The sequence below is a fragment of the Betta splendens genome, chromosome 17 (genome assembly GCF_900634795.4).
Source record: "Betta splendens chromosome 17, fBetSpl5.4, whole genome shotgun sequence".
NCBI lineage: Eukaryota > Metazoa > Chordata > Actinopteri > Anabantiformes > Osphronemidae > Betta > Betta splendens.
Window position 1 is genome coordinate 5263348 of NC_040897.2, and position 20488 is coordinate 5283835.

Consider the following 20488-nt stretch of genomic DNA (forward strand, 5'->3'; position numbering starts at 1 on the left):
TCAGCATCTGACTGGAAGGCTCTGACGTACCACACGCTCCAACCTGTACCTGATACTTCCTGCAGAGCGTGGAATGTAAGCAGGGGAGAAGCGGATAAATCCCAGAGATAGAATCCACGGGAAGGCAGAACTGGGGCACATTCTCGCACGCCTGGAGCTGTGTCAGGCTCTTTGAGAATATTACTGAATGTGGGCCAGAAAAGAGGTCCAGCAGAGCCAGTGGCAGCAACCTGAGAGGCTGCAGAATGTAGGTTAACCATAAGTTATGTAAGACGGACTCTGGACGGAGAGCACAGTTTGCTCTCGCTGCTCTCTGACTGACGAGCAGATATGTCACAGGATCATCTGTCGCACGCTGAATATGAGAGGAAGATAATGCTGCTCTGAAACGATGGCCCTGCTGCGGCGCAATATGTCATTCCATCATTGTTATTTACATGATGAGCAAATGGAGCTAAATCTGTCAGAATGTAATGAAATCAGGTTAGAAATCTGGGTCAGTCGGGCTTTGATGGCTGCACTGATAAACTACATAAATACATTAAACCGAGACATCGTTACTAGACTGTGTGTGTTTCCATCCTAAATCAAAACTGACAGTGGAAAGAATCTTGTTCCGTGACTCACCTCCTTCACACTCTGTGCAACAAAGTCCCACTGTGTGTGGTAGGAGGCAGAAAAAGCAACAGGAAACTCCAACTGTAATGCAGAAATGTATTTTTGTCCACACAGTGTGATTGGGCTATAAATAGCTATGAAGGCTGCACGTAGCACTTTCATCGTGTTATGAGTAAGTCCCACAAAGATCTTAGTGAGAAAGCAAAGGCTGGATGAGCCTGCAAGCTGTGGAAACCGGCCGAACATCCAGCTGTTTAATAGAGAGCATTATACAAAATAATAAACACCTTTGATACTCCAGTGTTGTTTCACCATGTTAGCCCGTCCTTCGTTGTCTTCCTATACAGGTCAGTGGACTAGAAACATATGCACTGTAGTGATCCCAGCCAAAGTGGGTCACACTCGCATAACACACACATCCAGAGGTCAGGATGAGCAGTCCGTCCCCGGCCAGTGTTTAGATAATGCATTCTGGAGTCAGTGCAGTTTTCCCTTAATTCTTGGTTTATACTGATTTATACAGTATGAACATGGGGGTGAAAGCTCTAGAGTAATTATGCTTCTGTCTTTTTGCTAATTTCTCAATCCAGGTTTTAATTGATGCTTTGTTAGATTTTCCTCCCTGTTGGAAACAGATGCAACTGTATGATCTTTAAAAAAGATATTTATTGAAAAACAAGGTGACAGACTAAAGCAACAACTTTATTAAAGAAGAAGAGGGAGAGGCTAACACCCAGAGCCATAGTCCTGCCCAACATGTCTTAGGGAGGTTCCTGGAGTTTAGGAATGTTACAATAAAGCATAATTTACAACCAAGAAGCAACAATGTCTCACATTACATTAAGAGTAGAGCGAATACCAAGGGTGTGTGTCACCTTTAACAGGCGTCTGGCAGCCACAAGGTTGATAGCTGTTTCCACAGAACAATGTGTCTCGCATGTAACTGCTAACTTAGATATAACTATTTTTACCACTATTTAATCATTAAAATGCAATTTGACTAAATGTTATTTCATTATGTTATTTTGGTGGTTTTCATATATGTCGGTAAGGTTGTTTAATAAGTCCTTTGTTTAAAAATGTGCCAGGATCAGTCGTGAATTCTTCCAGCTGGGTATGTTGCCTAGCTCGTTTATAATGGTTTCAGATTTCCCTCTGTTAATAATCGTCAGGTGGAGTTTAAAGGTTGTTTATTTGCTACCACATCAACGTTAGTAACAATGAAGCGTGAACACAACAGGAATCTGTGGGCAGGAGTGTCAGTCATGAGCGTCTTCCCCTCCTCCCTGTCACCGTCTGCGTCAACACAGTCAGAGCTTCGAGGAGGATATACCAAGCGAGAGCGATGGTGTACACGTAGTTCCGGTTTCGGCCAGAAGCTGACGACAAAATTCTTTTTAGAGACGTATTATCAATAACCGTGTCTGCATTGGTGGTAAATTCATTGTTTTTCCATTCCAGTGTGACACAGTGTGTGCGTCTTTACGATGTTTACTCGACTGCGTTAGGCTGAACAACACCATTTAGCTAACTTTAGCATTATTGCATTAATGCGTTGTATATGAAACAGCACACACGGTCTCGTTGTGTGAAGATGTTAAGTATGGCATTCGTTACTGTACTAGCGTGTGACTGTGCTAGCAACAGCCAGGGGACGCCTATGCTCAGCTCAAAGCGGTGGTGGAGGTGGTGAACTATCTTGTAGGTGACTGTCGTATCTTTGAGAGCTCCCAGCCAGTCCTCTCATGTTCACACTGGTACTAGTGTGTTGCTCCACATAAACACAGAGGGACACACAATGCTCAGCTGGCCACGCCGCACACAACTCTCATAAGTTCGACTCACTTTCAGCCGCCTTGGTTACAATGTCTTTTACTTCGTGGTGAGTACGAAAAAAAAACTCATACTCTTTTATTGTGTTTTTACTTCTTAGTGACAGTATTTTATTGCGTTGTTGTCATTTCCAGCTATTTGTTAAGAACAGCGCAAATTTAAATGCAGATCTGGTCACTACTCGAGCGTTAGTGTTATTTTCACGCCATTACTATTACTATTAAATTTAAATCGCCTAATATCCCATGGAAGCGATGAGTGTGAGTTGGTTGTGCTGCTGAGCGGTCTGAGGACAGAACACTGTTGTCGCTGTGACTGACACCATCGGGTTGACGAGGTCACTGCCTCACTACTGTTATTACGCCAAACAGGAAGCGGCTCCTGCGCTCATCCAATCACACCTCGCGGTGACACTCGTGCAACATTCCTGCAGGGACTTAAAGTGCGTCCGGACACAACGGTGAAATGATTGTGAACACTCTGACTCCAGTGGTGTCACCCTAAAGACGCCGAACCTAGCACGCTAGTACAGTAACTGTACAGTACTCTCCTGCCTCCCTCTCTCCGTTGCGCGTGCGCGCACGAGCACGGCGCTGCTTCTGTTGCTTTGAACCTTTGAAATATTGATGTGGTGTCAGTGGAAAAGCCACATTTACAGGGTCTCTGCTGCGTCTGATAATAAATGCAGAGCGAGTGATGGAGCTGGGGAAAGGGGCCACTATAATAACACTGCAGTGCAGCTTTAATTAGATGATGAGCATTTTATTTTTAGAAACATCCACGCAGACGTGTTTCTAAGTAGCCCACTGATTCAGGGCCTTTCACCTAACAGGCCATGTAGTGTAGGTAAACAATGAAACTGCTCGGGCTCTTGTTTCAACTCTTATTTACTAAGGGATCCAGGAAGTTACTCACTGACACACACACACACACACACACACACACACACACACACACACACACACACACACACACACACACCTGAGAAACCTGCCATTTGACTTCTCTTATATGATATTTTTGGTGTCAAACTGCTTTTTATTTTTATATATATATATATATATATATATATATATATATATATATATATATATATATATATATATATATATATATATATATATATGCACATATATATATGTGCATTTGCAGTTCTCTTTTAATCAGGGGGATATTAAGCGGATCACTTATAAATAGTCATTTACTTTAGCCGTAATCCGTGCAGTTGGAGTTGATACACGTTTATACACATTGTGCCAAGTTGTCTTGTGTAATAGATTACATTGCACCAAATTAATAACAGCTTTTCTTTGCTAATACTTTCACCTCTCATCCAGCAGTCTCTGAACAGATACCTTTTATGCCATCGATTGCAAAATTTCTGCTGAAGTTTGAAAGCCTAAAATTACTCATGTTTGGCTGCAGTTTCTATGTTCACATCCCAAAATAGCAGCCACTTGAACCGTTCCTACCCCCAACTCTTAGCATGCAGCCATTGGACTCTCCATTTCCACATATTCTTAACAAAAAAACTTGAGGAATCATTGGAATGTTAATTACTCTGCAGGGAAAAAGAAAGGAGACCCAGTGCTCAGCTGGTTAGATGCAAAAGTAGGATTTCAGTGTGCATTTGCATACTTGTGAAGCAGACATTTGTAGGATAACTACTATTAAGATATACAGTAATTAGCCTAAACAAACTTGGTGCCTGAAACTGGCTCAACCAGAAGAGCGGCAGCGTCGATGAACTCCGCTTCCTCTAGTTGTCATGTAGTTAAAATGTTTCAATTGACTTTGTGTAAACCAGAAGAACAACACAAATAGCTGTCATCATGAAGCTGAGTTGTTATTGTGTTAGTCATTTATTAAGTTACACAATGTCTCTTTATGGAATGAATTGAATGCTGCTCTTAGAATAAAGCCACAAGATGCATCACTTGTTGTTTGCCTCTTGGAGTATTGATCTGTGCATTTATGACCACAGCATGATAAATATTTAACACTTTCTTCTCTGTTCATGCAGACTGTACTGCAGCCAAATCATGAGAGTCCTGAAGAGAAAGTTTGCAGAAGTAGAGGATGACCGCAGTTACTGCTCCTCATCGTCTCCGTCCTCCCTCTCCTCCCTTGCCTGCTCAGAGTGGGAGTCAGATGGGGAGAGCAGCTGTCCTGATAACAAGGATTTCACCCCTTACAGCCCTTCTTCACCCGCCCTCTTACCCAGTAAGCAGCCACCATCCCAAAACCACAGTTTTCTTCTTTTACATTTTCAAATAATGCAAACCTCTTTGTTATCTGCAGTTTTTAGAGGAGTGCCTCTTATCACCTCACTGCAGCACTGTCATGACTTGCTGATATGAAGCTCAGGGCCATTCTGGATAGTGCACAGAGAATCATTGGCTCTGGACTGTCACACCGGTTGTGTAGACAGTCATTTGCCTGAGCAATAGCACGTTGTGGAATCAATTTGAATACCAAGGTTCCTTAAAACAAGTTATATCAAATGGCCTTACTCAGATATCACAAACCTACACACAAGGCCTGCAGTGTCCAAAGGATCTGCAGGGACTTTGTATATATGTTAAATCTTTATATTATAGTTTAGGCCTGTGCAAACAGTGCCCCATTGTGGAGTTTTCTAGACAGACAGGGCAGCTGAAACAGGTCAGCTGGTCTGTGTTTACCAACTTTTGGTAGTCCAGTTCAGCCTCAGTTATGCATGAAGGTCAAGCAACTTGTCAAAGCCAAACCTTTAAAGTAAACAAGTCTAAATTGCCAAAATGTCTTTAATTACAGTCTAGAAACTTTCTATAGACAATAGTAACACTCAGATTCACCTCCTTTCACTCTGATACCAGTCTTTTACAGAACTATTTGCTGGTATTTCCTCTGCAACTTATGTTTAGATAAAGACTCAAAAGATAGTGGCGCACTTGGATTGCGCCATCTAGAGGTCACACAGAGACTTACACAACTCAAAGCCTCCCAAAGTCCATGGTTTATGTTTATTTGTCGTGGTAATATCAACGTCAGAATAACCTGTTGCTGTTTAAATGTGCTGAAAGCAAACTATCAAACTTCAAACTATTTCTACTCAGCATAACAGCATGGAGATATTAATGGTAAAATGATGAAGCCCCGAGGTTACAGGAACCAGTTGGGTGTGACACAGTTGATAAATTAAAAGTAGATCTAAGAGTGATTTCTTTCTTTTGTGTGTCTTTTTCCAGGTCGGTCCATCCTGAAGAGGCCCAAGCTGAGAGGAGCACAGAGCAACGTGCACTTTGACCAGGTGACTGTGTTCAGCTTTCCACGCTGCCAGGGTTTCGCCAGCGTGCCCAGACGTGGAGGAGCCACCCTCGGCATGGTCCAGAGACACAGTGACATCCAAAAGTACTCAGTGGCAGAACATGCACTGGAACTGCATCATAGGCGCAGGGTGAGGCTCCAAAAACAGCTGGGAGAGGAGCAATTTAAGGCTATGACACCCAATGTGAGTACACCTCATTTATAGTTTTATTATAGTTTTATTGCTTCTTAGCAGCAGCAGCAGCAGTTTTCTAACCTTGTCTGTTGGTTGTGATTCCAGTTAACCATCACTGGGACTAGTGGTCAGCCAGACAGACTCACAGTAGATGAAGATAGTGACATTCTCCTCAGCAATGGTGATGTGGAGAACAGTATCCTTCAGCCGTACTCCTCCAAACAGAGACAGGCACTCCTCCAGGCGGCGGGGGTGAAGCGTATTGACAGGGAGGAGAAGAAGCAGCTTCACTCCTTGCGACTCTCCCGAGAAGCCTGTGGATGTGACTGCCAAGGCTTTTGTGAGCCAGAGATTTGTGCATGCAGCCTGGCAGGCATCAAGTGTCAGGTACGACACATTTATTCTTCAATTACATGAAGTAAAGTAATTCTCATAGTAATGGATACAAATGAAAAGATTCTTTTTTTTATCTTTGTCGCTATTACATAAATTGTTTTGCTTTTCTAAGTCACCCTTTAACGCTCTCTCACAGCTTGTATTGTATCAAAGTCATTTATTTACTTGCTGTCTTTCTCTCATAGATGGACCGCTTCAGCTTCCCATGTGGCTGCACTAAGGATGGCTGTGGCAACATTCAGGGGCGCGTGGAGTTTGACTCTAGACGTGTGCAGACCCATCACATCCACACTCTGATGAAACTAGAACTGGAGGAAAAAGTGCAGGATGAAACCCTGAGCCTAGGGGGTGACACAGGACTGCCAGAGGACCTGGTGGAGTTTGAAAACCAAAATCAAACCCACGAGGCACAGATCGCTGAGGGCAAGAGCTGCCCCTTCGGGTTCACCTTGGAGGAGGACTGTGCTTCCCTCTCCATGCCGGTCTCGCCTTCCTTCCCCTTCACCCCTGAGCAGATGGTGGTTGAGGAGGAGAACAGCTGCAGCAGTGACATGACCGACTCCTCCTGCTCCCTCTCTGACTCTGATACAGGTTTTTGCACTCAGAATCCCCTTGAAGTGGGCACAGTGTTGTTGTGTTGTCGTAGCATCTGTAACTCTGAATATAACAACTACTCTACATGCAATCAAGCAAGGCACATAGGAGACCCTGCCACTTGCAGCACTACTGAGAGTATGGGACCACTTACAGCCAACACATTCACAGAGAATATAAGCAGGATCTCACTGACCAATTGTCTTGATGAGAATGCAAATCAAGACAGAGACTGCTTTGACCATGATTCTCTTGAGGACTTCCCCACCACACTATCGCCCACTGTGGACTATTCTATCGGCACATACATGGACTTGAGTCTGTCTTCTGATTCTGACCTGGAGTTCTTTGACAGCGATTATCCCACTGGACCACTGCACAGCTCTTTCAAAGGTCACAGTCACCCAGACAGGTTTCGCCATATCCAGCTGTTTAGCTCTGTGAATTTGCCACAATATGAATCAAGCACCTACCTCCTGGAGTCTCTGATTGGTCTGACTTAATTGAGCCCAGAGCAGGCTTAATTATATGTAAGGAGCACTGCATTATGTATTTGTAAAAATATTTCAGTATACAAAGAATGATTGATATAATATTTTTTCCTATATGTTTTTTTCTACTGTCTAAAATTAAATGCCTTAGTTTCAGAGAAACCACACTTGATTAGTATATGTTCTGCTGTGAAATAATCTCTAACATGATATTTAATTTCTTTGTACGCTTGAGAATATTGAGCTAGTATTTTTAAAGTGATGCTATCTTACGCTAGTGAGCAGGGTTTGCATTTTAAAACTTACAACATATGAGTAGAAAGACAAAGATGTTTTGCTGGTTGCTGACAGTGGAATAAGCAGGATAATCCATTCATTGTTTGTTTTTAATACCTGAATGATTAATTAAAATACATTTTGTATTTCAGTAATGAAATAAACTTTCTATTTATTTATCCAGCCTCTTTATTTATTAAATATTAGGTTGACAAAATTAAAAATAGATATCAGAATAAGGATAGGATTCTTGCGCATGCGCATTGTGTCCTACCTGGGTTCGGTAGCACGACTATCGATTGTTTTGGACTACAGACAAGATGGCCGCCGACTGTCAGCTGCTATAATCATTATCACCTTCTTGTCTTTTTTTGGTATTATTTGCAATTAAAGGTTACGCACAGAAATGGGGTTAGCGCAGAGTTCAGACGTATCCGAAGGGGGAACGTACGGATACCACGTCCACGGCGTAAGGTTTCTTCGTCCCTCAGTTTCGTTCAAACCGTGAACAACAGCTTATCGTAAAGCGTTAGGGATGCTAACGGATAGTGCTAGCTTTAGCTAACAAGCGGAACTTCTGCACTCACTGCTAAACCAGATGAGGTGGCAGTGTTTAGTCAACACAGTTATGCAATAAAGCCCTTATGTGCGCGTTCAATATGTTTGGAAGGACACTCTTAATTTAAAGCCTGAATGATAAAAAGCAAAGCTAATAATTCCGCGTGCATTGAGCTCTTGTCCAGGATTAGGTCTTTTAATCGCCAAAGATGTTTCTACGATGGTTTGCGCTTGCACTAGAATTAATAGTCTAAGTCGATTAACGACTACGTCTGTCGAGTGAAGCAAAAATCTAAACATGAATTTATTTCCAACCAGATAAAAAACAAAAGCACTGAAGAATATTCAGGAATCAAGTGTGTTGCTGCTCAGGCTGCAGGTCACAGGCAGTTTGAAGAATTTTTTTGAATGATTGTTACTCCTTTAATCCTTCGTTATTATTTAAAATATAACCAAATACAAATAAGCACAAGTTAAATGTTATGTCTGTTTGGGATTTGTCAGGTGCAGCCAAATTCTCCTGCAGAAAAGGCTGGACTGCAGCCCTTTTTTGACTTCATCCTGTCACTGGACAATAGAAGACTTGTAAGTCATTGAACACAACGTGGTCATAATTAAACTGCACAGACACACAACACAGGTATAATCAAATTATAGTTTGTGCCTCATCATGTAGCTGCATAATAAACAGTATTTATCCTGTCATTCCTTCAGAACGAGGAGAATGACTTGCTGAAGGAGCTGTTGAAGGCTCACATGGACAGGGCAGTGAGGATGGAGGTGTTCAGCACTAAAAGCATGAGCGTGCGTGAGCTGGAAGTTGTGCCCAGTAGCCTGTGGGGAGGGCAGGGCCTGCTGGGTGCCAGTGTTCGCTTCTGCAGCTATCAGGGAGCCAATGAGAATGTCTGGCATGTCCTGGTGAGCTGCTTTACAGCGAGCTAAGAAAAAAAATCAAACCTGACTCTATGATCAGCTTATTCACTCATGAAAAAAAATGTAGCCTTATATTCTGCTTTTTCCACACAGGATGTGGAGGCTAGTTCACCTGCTGCGCTGGCAGGGCTGCAACCCTACTTTGATTACATAGTTGGAGCTGATCAGGTGCTGCAAGATGTAAGGCTTATTTAAAAAAACCACCCATCCTTTGTCAGTTTGTCAATTTCTAAATGCTAAGTCTGTTCACATGACTTGAAGCCATGAGGGCTTTAGTACACGAAAAGTAGTTACATCACAATTTCTGGTTTCCAGTCAGAAGATTTCTTTTCCCTGATTGAGGCCCATGAGGGGAAGCCTCTGAAGCTGCTGGTGTACAACACACAAACAGACGCCTGCAGAGAGGTGATTGTTACACCCAATGGAGCGTGGGGAGGAGAAGGCAGGTGGGTAAAAAAAATAAACATTTTGAATCAAACTTGCTTCTTTAGCTGGAAAGTCTCCTTGTCAATGACAGTGGTTATGAAAAATGGTATTTATTTTGTAATCATTATAATTTGTTTGCTATATTCATAATAATGTTGTTATGTAAATAACAAATAGAAAGCTATGTTATGTGTTTCCATGTAGCTTGGGCTGTGGCATTGGATATGGATACCTGCACCGTATCCCAGCAAATTCTGAAGTGCCAACAGTGAAACCTTCTCCTTATCCTGTTACCACTGATACCCCTGATAAAGAGACCCCTTCTTCAAGGCTGCTCACACACGGATACACGGAGGTGTGCTTACTCTGGATTTCTTAGATTCCAGCCTGATGAATTTCCTATCTGCTGATTTACTGGACTATACTGACAATAGCCAACATCTGGGGTTATATTACTTAGTTTTCTTAAACACATAGTCTAATAATGTTTCACAAGATAAAACTCAATAAAACGTATGTGTATTTGTTTCCAGGCGCCTTTGATGGCACCTTCAAGCTTAAATGAAGATGTGTTAGACCTGGAGCAGGTCTCCCTGCAGGAAAGTCCTCTACCTCCACCCATACAGAGAGTCATGGATCCCGGTCAGCTCACATGTGCAGCATTAAGGATCTAGTCTGTCAGCTTATCTGTGCTCCCCCTGTATCCATCAAGGTCTTACGTGCATGTATTTTTTGTTTCCAGGCTTCTCTGACTCTGAAGTGGCTGTAATCAACTCAGATGCTACAGATTTGTTAGACAGGCTGGATGTGTCCACATCTTCCATCGACATGACCAACACATCTTTGACTATGCACGAGGAGAAGGACGGTGAAATCTCTGGTGTTGGTGAGTTAACACAGCAGTAGTTCATACCAGTGTCTCTGGAAATGTCATATAGACTTCTGTGTTAATTCCGACTGTATTTATTTTGTCACTGTACTGTCACTGTCACACAGAAGCGCTGGAGGACAGTTTATTTCTCTCATCATCAGGGAGCAACGAGCCTGATCCACAAGAGCTTAGCTCATATGCAGCCATGGACCTCACCTCTGCTCAGTCTTCTGACATCCTGTATGATTCAGGTGTGCAACAAGATGAGCCACCCCAGAATCCACCTATTAATGGGTTACCCCTAGAGCCATTTGACCCTCATGCAGAGCGATCTATATCAGGTGAAGATCTTCCCTGCCCATCTACTGTTGATCTCCTCCCGACTCCAGCTGTTGAAGAGCTAGTAGCAGAGGCTTCTTATGCTCAAAGTAGCGATGATGAAACGAGGCCAGTGCAGTTTGATGAGTATCTTGTTCACCAGTGCAGCCATAGTGAGGAAGAGGAGGAACCTGAGGAGCAACATCTTGAGTAAGCTTGCAACAGAACTTAGAGAGTGCAAAAAGGCAAACTGGACAAAAGCAATACTGTAGAAAGGACAGGACAGAGGAAGGGTTGTCTGCTTTGATGTATAGCTTACTCCTAAGCCACAGAGCCGTAGTTACACTACAAATGGCCCTACAGCATTGGTAAAACATTACAAACATTTAATCTAAGACACTGTAGGAATATTTGGTTAATGTGAGAATGTAATTACTACTAATTTATCAGTCAAACAAATAGGAAATGTTCACAGTGTCCTTGCTTTCTGCAAAATATGGTAATATAGGTGATGGCATTTTGCATTTGAAACACTGTGAAGATTACTTGAAAATGTCCAAAGAGATAAACATGCATTTACTACAGCAAACACAGCTGCACTTTAAAATCCATATCACAACATCCATATCAACAGTTTCAAAGCTACCAAAGTGTTGGCAGGTCAGATGTATTAAATCAGCCTAATTACACAAGAGAATTTTATAGTAGATTTTTAATACATCCACACATCTTTTATCCCCGTAAGGTCATTTATAATCAATTTGTGATCTATGCAACAGTAGACTGAAGAACTTCCTATAAACTGACACATAATGTGTCTATAATGTAAATGGAATAGATGTCAAACCTTTTGATATATTTAAGTGTTTTTTTAACTTAGTACCACTGCTGTTGAGGGTCTCTTCCTGTTTTCATAGGGGGGTCCTCAGTGTTTTTTTTTACTGTCCAACTAGGTGCTAGTGTGTAAAATAAGGAGAAATATTTTTGCAGATATTTTATGAATGAATTGTATGTTTTATTAGGAATGGGTGCAGAGTCTTTGATAAATGTCAAATGGGTGAATCAGTTAATAGTTAAACAATCATATCATTTGACTTGGAAAAAAATCCCGTCCCGTGTGTTTCTTATTTCACACTCAAGAGCTAAACACATTACACCTCAAGAAACATTCACTTACAATTCCCATTAATGTGTCATTGTTAAACCATTCCAATTTATTTCTTTGAATGCCTAAAATATACATATTTCACAAATTATTACAACAAGGGATATTGCAGTGTCATGGCCCATCTACCTTTGGCCAATTAGAGCACACTCGATGCATCCCCACTATGGCATTACACACTCCTGATGGCAAAATTAACTCCATAAAAGTTACAGAGAAAAGAAAACTGTTTCTGTTGGATGAACACATGGTTATTAATGTTTTTTTCACTTTTGTAAATCCCCCAAAGTGATTGAATGATCGTTCCGTTCAATTTATATTTGATTCACTGAACTATTTAATCTTAATGAATATGTATACAAAGAATGGCCCTCGTTAAAGTCACTGCTCATGAGCCAAGTACAGCGTGAGTAAGCATGACTTATTAAAGATATATACCTTATATATTATTTCTCAATTGCTAAGATTGCAACTTGGACAACTACTAACATTCTTAAGGGTAAACCGCAATTTCTGGGTTGTAATGAATACAACAGATACAATTCTGACCAACCAAGTCCACGATGCCTTCGTGACCACAAATGTGCTTGATGGATTTGGAAATATTACTTCTTTTTTTTTAAGTGAACTGTACAACAACAAAATAAAACTGCTGCAAAACCAGAAGGAAAAAAAAGTCACTTAAATCAAAAAATGTTGTACATATATTTACAAAATGGGAACATTCAGTCTATTAAGAACAGCACAGCTTAAAAAAAAAAAAAAGACACATGCTTATGTCAATGAGGTTTAAGCTCTGCAATAATTAGACGTGTAAGTCAGGGCTGAATTCAAGTTAAAATAGACAAAGCTGACAACAGAACAGATGACTGCTATGAGGGACAGTGACGTCAGAGACCAGGTGTAGCCCTGAACCGGTGATACAGCTGAGACAGTGTTTGTAAGAACAAAGACAGTTTCTGGAATGTACTAGAACAAATAGTCTATTACATCCATTAGCGTGTACTCACAACACTCTCTCTCTCTCTAACTCACACATTCTCACACAAACACATACTGCAATTTTAGTCGCATGAAAATAAAATGCCAATCAGGAAGCAAGAAATAAACAGCAGTCATGGATGTAAAAAGAGGAATCGGAGAGTGCTTGAGGAAACAGAATCCGTTCTTTTAACTGTAAAAAAAAAAAACACTAACAAAAAAGAAACTGACCACTTATCACCAGGTGTCTCTTGGCTGCTTCAGCCTGGTCAGTTCTCTGTAATACACCATGAGCCACATCCTCACAATTTTTACTGGATTCTTGCTGACACTGCGACTCTTGACCACACAATGGAGTTGAAGGTACTATATGTCAGATGTGGGAGGTGATTGGCAAATGACGAAGAGTTCTTGTTTTAAAAATCACATTTTTTCACGTGGACTTCTGCCTATAGTGAAGCGTCAAGTCCCCTCCGCTCTTCCAGATAAAATGTTTAACTGTTCGCAGGTCCATGTTTGGATCTAGAACCTATTTTAGAGATGAAAACAAAAAGGCAAAAGACAAATATAAAAGGTTAATAAAATGGACAACCAATGACTGGAAATACAGGACTTTCTGGCTGCGGCCCACCTGGTCTTGACACATTAGCTCAATCTTCTCCTCGGCTAGCATAGCCATATCCTCCTCCTTCTCCTGCTCACCGGGCTTCTCATTGGCTGAGGAGCTGGTGGTCTGAGACTCATTGTCCAGGTTGATAATCTTCTCATAAACATGCTCCATCACCTTCCTCACCTGGAGCATGTCACTGGCTGAGAGACGGTCCCTGTGGAAAACGCATCAGGTCAAATCAGATTATATGCTGCCACATCCAGGTCTAAAGATAAATTTGTTCATTCTGTTCTTCAACAACTCACTTTTTTAGGGTTTTTGCACCAGAGGAAGAATGAGGCTGGAGGTAGAAAGGGATTTTGTTGAACTTGGGCATATTTTTCTGAAACAAAGAACATGTACATCAACTCCTGAGATTGAGAGATGTTTAGGATGCACAAGCACATATCGATATGCCAGGGCTGGTCAGCTCTGGCCCTGAAAAGACAAGGTCTGCTTGTTTAAGCAACAATTCCTGTCTTACCGGCTACTGATAAAATTCCTGTCATTACTTACTAAAAAACAAGCAAAACAAGGATACTGAATAAATTTATTGCCACCTATCCATCCATGTATCTATCTATTATGATGATATATTGTAATACTAATTTCAGATGGTGGAACAGAATAAAGAAGTTGGAGTGATGCAGACTTTAGTTTTAGTTAGAGGGACCTGAAGAAAATAAAGTAAGCACAAACAAATAACTCCAGCGCTGTCCCAAATCTCTAACAATGGTCCGGTAAATAAACATAATACTCACATCTACAGTTATATCGATAACCCACTGTGGGACTGTCTCATTTAGCAGCATGGATTCTGTCTCTCCACCGGAATCTCTACATAGCAACCTTAAAAAAAGCAAACAAACAAACAAAAAAAACACGCTGTCAAGAATTGCCATCAGGAAGTACATGTTAAACATTTCTGTATGAACGACAGCTTAAAGCCCACAGGGTTTACCTATAGCGTACAGATAAACATTACCTGAATAGAGTACGGCCTCCTGCTTCACCAAAGATGACTGGAGTGTGTGGTGGCACCTGGAAATATCCATTTCCCTTCTGGACCCTGTTCTCCTGCTCTCCATTCACTGTGAGCACAAGAACACAATGATTCTGTAATAAACTGCACAATGATGTGGACTAGGGCTGCAACTAACAACTATTTTGATAATCTAGTAATCTGTCTATAATTTTTTTATAATAATTGTATTAAAAAATATATAAATATATAAAATATAATAAATATATAAAAATATATTTTTTTATTATTTGCTTATTAGAAATCCCTTATCAGGTTCTTTTTTTAAAACTAATTTTTGATTTTGACACTTTAAATCTCAAACAAAAAACCCAGCGTTTGAATAATAAAACTTCCATATCCAAAATATAAATAAATAAATAAAGCAAGCATAGAGTTTTGTTCCAATGAAGATCTGCAGCAGCTCCAGTCAATCTGACTGTGGGAGAGAACCCAAGAAGACATGGGAGAACATGTAAACTTCACAGAGACTCCTGGGCTCCTTCTGGCTCTGAGGCAATAGTGACAACCACTAAAAACCATGTCGTCATAGTTTAATGCTGTTGTTACATTTAGTGTCTGAACCATTTAAGTTGCGCTGTTCTGTGGTGGCGACGTTCATCACTATGTAGCAAACGAGATGATGTGCAGGCAGCTGACACTGACTGCAGAACAGATTAAGTAACAAAGTAACTTTTAACACAGCAGCACTTAATGAAGAGTCTTCAGGTAATGGATAAACAGCGTTTGTTACCGCTGTGTTTTATTCTAATGTTCTCCTGTGTCGCTATAGTATTTACAAACCACAAGCTGAACTTTGTATGATTTGCGGGTTAACGTTGTCTTTGTTTAATATTTAATGCTCATATGAAGAAATTAGGGCGCACCTTTCTTCTGCTGCCACTTTGTTTGTTTTTGTCATTTCGCCAGTGGCTGCGTTTTTTTGCGTTGCGATTCACTGTAAAATGAGTAGCCTGACTAATCGATAACGGCAAATCATTATCGATAAATGTCCGTCATCGATATTATCGATTCATTTTTGCAGCCCTAATGTGGACACCTGCTGCTCATTGACAACACCAGAGACATCATAATTAATCCTGCCATGTAGAAGAAGCCTTGTTTAGCATCCTTTCTTAGTCAAGAGGTTGTCAAATGCCTCCTTACCATGATTCACTTCGTTCTCTTCTTCGTCCATGGGGTTGATGCGAGTCCTAGGCCAGAACTCCAGCAAAGCCTGCAGTAGCAGCCCGCCCAGGTTCACTGCCAACATAAATCAAAATTTAGATGAATGTATCCAAGTTTATGTTATTTGTATATAAAGATATGTTTACATATCTACACACTTACACTTTGGGTCAGAGCCATCAGAGCTTGAAAACCCAGCATCCTTGGCAGACACCCATGCAGCGAAGCAGTCACTCTCATCCAAAGTGATAGTGAGCATCTAGTACGCATCAAGCAAAAAGGAGAACACCACTGTATCACTTTAAGACCACTAAACTAGCTCACAATGGGTTTCTGCACTACCAAGACAAATGGAAACTTCACTGTACCAGGTTTGCAACTCACCCCAGTTTTCAGATCAACAGAGAACCAATTTGGCACATAGACCATTTTGAAACGCTTTTTAATTTCTTCATCGAACTCCACTTTTCCCAAATCCTCACCCTTGCAAGCCTAAAAGTTAAACACTCAATAACTTAGAAGAAACAACAATACCTACACTTAACTACAAACATAAATATTTAACTACCAACTGAAGTACCTTTAGGACATCCCAGAAAGCCACATTGTTGTTGGTATCTTTGGTCAGTATGTGTCTCTTGTCATTCAGTATGTGGCACTGGATAATACTGGCACCTCCTGCAAACACAAAAAACAACTTTGCTTTACAAAACACCCCAGAGAGGGAAAAAAGGACATTGGTGCAACAATATTATAAAAATGTCATTAAAAACATTTTTACCCTTGATAACTTGTTCTGGCTGAGTACACAGTGGCGTCAGGGGGGTACTGCAGTCATTGTCATACTCCCCTGATGATCTAAAGTTGTGCATTCCCTTTAGAGACTGCAAAAATGATACATAATCATTAAACTATAATGAATATGTCATAATCATGTACTCATGCATCAGTGGAGATCAGTAAAACTTAATTAGCTTTTGAGCATCACCTTAAACATCCCAAAGCAGCTTTAGTTGTTTTTATACAAAATCAGGGGATTAAAGCCAAATACCATTAGCTGATGTCCGATTACTGTGATCTGAGAGGTGCCAAGCACGCTTACCCATTTATTAACGGATGACTTGGTGGTGGAGACCCAGATTGCTGGAGGTGGGTCAGCAGATCTGTCAAGTTCCATCTGAGCAAATGAGAAGAACAGCGAAAGGCTGAATGACTCTACGTGGTCAGCTTTGAGCACAGGACTGCGCAAAGAGAACGGCAGGATTATTCTAGAATTTTTAAACCTCTAAAACTTTAGAAAACAAACATTGCATGCACACCAAGTTTTTTGAAACAGACAAGTAGCATGTACCAAGCAAAAACATAATGCTATATGCAGTATAGCTACTCCACTGTCCCACAAAGTACAATTCTACAACGGCAACTTACTTTCAGTACGGGGGCCTTCTCCTCACAGATAAGCACCCGGATGTCTGGGTTGCGTAGGTCAGTGCAGTAGATCTTTTTGTCTCTGCCTCCAGAATAGACGTGCGTAAAGGCCTCATTGACCTGCAGAGCCCACACACCCTCATCATGCACGCGGTAGGTGGCAATACACCTCTGCTGGCCGAGCGACCACAGGCGAATAGTCCCGTCTGAGCTGCCCGACAAGCACTGTGCGATGGGGAAAAACACCAAAAGCAAGTTCAGGTCCAGAAAGTTGTGCTTAACAGCTCCACAGCGCGGCTCATTTCAAACACGATAACTGACCTGTGTGCCATCTCGATTCAGCAGCAACGATTTGACATTGTCTGTGTGACCTTTTAGCTTCATCAGTTTTGCACATGTGCGAGGATCCCATACTCTCAGAACCTGAGACAGCAGACAACAGAAGACTGAAACTTAAATCTCTGAAAACTAACAAAAATTTGAATCAAAGTGTGTTGTTTAATTAAACTTTTTCTGTAACTCTGTATTTCCCTTAAACAACCCAATTAACCTGTTTAAAGAAGTCAAACATCTAACATTAAAAGGACTCAGCATGTTAACTTGCTGTTTAAATGATCGAGCACCTGAGCAAACACAATGATTTTTCTAGTATTAATAAAAAAGCCACTTTGTTTACACTGTGAATTTCCTGGAACAAACGTATGACCCAGGAAGCAGAAATAACAAAACAACGGCACATAACAACCAAGACTGTAACCTACATTATATCAAGATCACACTCCTTCGTATGATATAGTGATCTTTAGGACTCAGACTATAAGACCAAGTAATACTACTCCAGCCAAAAACATAGAAGAGGCAGCATGAGATAAGACACCAGCTATTAATACTGTGATGATTCAATTATTGTGTTGTTGGAATAAATTACATATTGTGCTTGTGTGTGTGTGTGTCTCACTGATGGGAACACAGACCTTTTCTGTGGATCCTGACACAATGACTGTGCCCATCTGGTTCATAGCTAGACTATAGATAGAGTCCTTGTTCCCACTCAGTGATGAGGCTATTGCAGACAAAACAGAAGTTGTTAGTGAATACAAAATTTCTCACAGAAAACCCTACAGTAGTTCACATACAAATGTGCAACAATCCCCACAACAGTATCCAAGTCAGAATATAAACAACTGATACACAGAAATAAATGCTGCTTACTGGTGACAGTGTTGTTGGAAGCAGTGAGTGCTGTTAGTGTGTTCACATCCCAAAGGAAGATTTGCCGATCCAGGCCTGCTGATGCCACCAGCTCCTTGTCTTTAGCATAGGCCAAAGCTTTGACATAGTCCTTGTGTGTCCGTAACGTTGACATACAGAACCCTTTATGTGCATTCCACACTTTGACGGTTGTATCGGAGGAGGCAGATATCACTGCAAGTGAAATACGGCCAGTGAGAACAGCATGACAGGAAATCCTGCAAAGTGCTACAAACAGCTGTATGGGATCAAACTCACATGTTTTCCCGTTACAACAGAGGACTATGTCATTAACCCAGTCTGTGTGATGCTCCATGGAGGCAATGTATGGGTCCTGCTACAATGACAAAAAGGTCAACTGGGAATACTATTGCATGTCACAACTCACTTATCTAAATTATAAATTCACTTTCGGCTTTTATTAAAGGATAAGAACATTGTAAGTTTTACTTTGTGCTGGTAGACGCTCCATATCCGGATGATAGAGTCCCTGCCAGCCGTGAAGAGCCGGTTCAGCGCAGGGTCTAGCTGGAGCGCGTTCACCCCATTTCGATTGTATTTCTCCACCTCATCTCTAATCACATAGGACACCTGAAACCAATGACAACAGTCAGGACGCCGTTACTTCCTTATGTGTGTTACAAAGATTTAACCCGCCGAGCTTCGTACGCTTGGATCGCACAATAGAAGCATTAACATGTAGCCTAACTAAATACCACTGTTAAATAAACGAAAACGCATGTTTATATAAGCAGCAGCTTGCGAGATTGGGAACAACAACGTGCACCGTGCTTTGATTTGGTTTCAATGTGTCTAGCTGAGTGCACGTTGGAACCACCGATACGTAAACGCTCTGCCAGCAATTAGACCAAGCCCGGGCACAGTAAAGCTAGGCTAGCCATTTACACTGCAACAGCTAGCAAATGCCGCGACAACAGCAACACACGGATCACTGGCGCTAACAGGCAGTCTTTGCAGAAGCAATGCAAAGCATTTCACACATAAATCCCGAACACGAGCACGTAGCCATTTAATCGCCAGTGTTAGCCAAATACGCTAACCACTACCGTACGTTTAGCTAACTAGGTTAGCCGGCTTCAGTGATCATGACTCATAACAGCAACTCTGCTTCCTACGAGCGTTTTTCACACCCCGACAAGTAACCATGAAGTATGTTCTTGATGCAAACACACTCTTGCTGCCGTTGCTAGACACTTCACACTAACATGCACTCTTTTAATTTACCTGTACTTTTCTCCGCCCAGCAGCATTTTGCCTATGATGCGTGGCCATCTTGCATGTTGACAGTCAATTCATGTGATGCTACATCCGGAAAATAAAAGAAAACGTATGCATCTATGCCTTATGGGTAATGTAGTTATAAACGGCATAAAACCTAGCCTGTGGATCCTAGCTCAGCTTCTAACACCTTATAAACTAGCCCCACAACTGAACAGTCTGGTGTAGGCAACACACACCAGAACGTCAGGAAGGCATCACCCACTCTCATCCTGAATATGCATAAACTACAAGAATGCGCCCTCCTCGCTCTTTACATTAAGCACAGCCTTCTCATCTAACACGCTGTCAGGTCATTTACGACACTTTGCTTTTTTATGTCTTTACTTTTAATGGTCATTTTTTATATTACTCTACTTGCCAGTAGAGGGTGCAATGACACGTTAGCAATGTGTTGTCTACAACAGGTGCTCCAAAACCACCACACCTTATTGGAAACACTAAATAAAATGTCAACAACAACGTGAAGTTAGGAAGTTCCTCCAATTATAAATTTAAAAACTATTGTACAGCGACTAGTGCGGTGTCCACAGCGTTAATGTCAATGTTTAAATGCTGATCAAAATAAAATCAACATTGTTTACCATAACAGCAGATACCAGCACATATTTTGGCAAATCCAAAGTTTGAGTTTCCTCTTTCCAGTTTCATGATTCAGTGAAATGGGACAGCTGCGTGTGTCTCTAAACGTCCCAGTGTGGTGTGAGT

At 41.3% G+C, this 20488-nt stretch overlaps 3 protein-coding genes across 4 annotated transcripts; 2 read left to right on the top strand and 1 right to left on the bottom strand.

The window, feature by feature from the left end:
• The first annotated feature begins 2341 nt into the window (after positions 1 to 2341).
• Positions 2342 to 7871, top strand: LOC114844968 (cysteine/serine-rich nuclear protein 1-like). The gene is made up of 5 exons (XM_029132695.2): positions 2342 to 2500; positions 4475 to 4674; positions 5682 to 5944; positions 6041 to 6322; positions 6517 to 7871. The coding sequence occupies exons 2-5, from the start codon at positions 4494 to 4496 to the stop codon at positions 7426 to 7428; spliced, it is 1638 nt and encodes a 545-aa protein (XP_028988528.1). The 5' UTR covers positions 2342 to 2500; positions 4475 to 4493; the 3' UTR covers positions 7429 to 7871.
• Positions 7872 to 7994: 123 nt separating this feature from the next.
• LOC114844612 (Golgi reassembly-stacking protein 1-like) lies at positions 7995 to 13170 on the top strand. The gene is made up of 9 exons (XM_029132110.3): positions 7995 to 8161; positions 8755 to 8835; positions 8965 to 9168; positions 9277 to 9363; positions 9499 to 9629; positions 9814 to 9964; positions 10143 to 10251; positions 10352 to 10495; positions 10606 to 13170. The coding sequence occupies exons 1-9, from the start codon at positions 8099 to 8101 to the stop codon at positions 11010 to 11012; spliced, it is 1377 nt and encodes a 458-aa protein (XP_028987943.1). The 5' UTR covers positions 7995 to 8098; the 3' UTR covers positions 11013 to 13170.
• LOC114844611 (WD repeat-containing protein 48) lies at positions 11984 to 19880 on the bottom strand. Of its 2 annotated transcripts, none has more exons than XM_029132109.3 (18): positions 19727 to 19880; positions 18932 to 19072; positions 18740 to 18815; positions 18443 to 18655; positions 18205 to 18293; positions 17552 to 17653; positions 17231 to 17455; positions 16905 to 16979; positions 16584 to 16686; positions 16383 to 16480; positions 16187 to 16294; positions 15965 to 16061; positions 15782 to 15877; positions 14579 to 14684; positions 14355 to 14442; positions 13860 to 13936; positions 13576 to 13768; positions 11984 to 13473 (listed from the first exon to the last, which is right to left on the bottom strand). In XM_029132109.3, exons 1-18 carry the CDS (start codon positions 19772 to 19774, stop codon positions 13378 to 13380), a joined length of 2031 nt encoding a protein of 676 aa, XP_028987942.1. In that variant the 5' UTR covers positions 19775 to 19880; the 3' UTR covers positions 11984 to 13377. The 2 variants fall into 2 exon arrangements, with proteins under 2 accessions (XP_028987942.1, XP_028987940.1); XM_029132107.3 differs by having other exon boundaries at positions 18740 to 18818.
• Between the last annotated feature and the right edge of the window lie 608 nt (positions 19881 to 20488).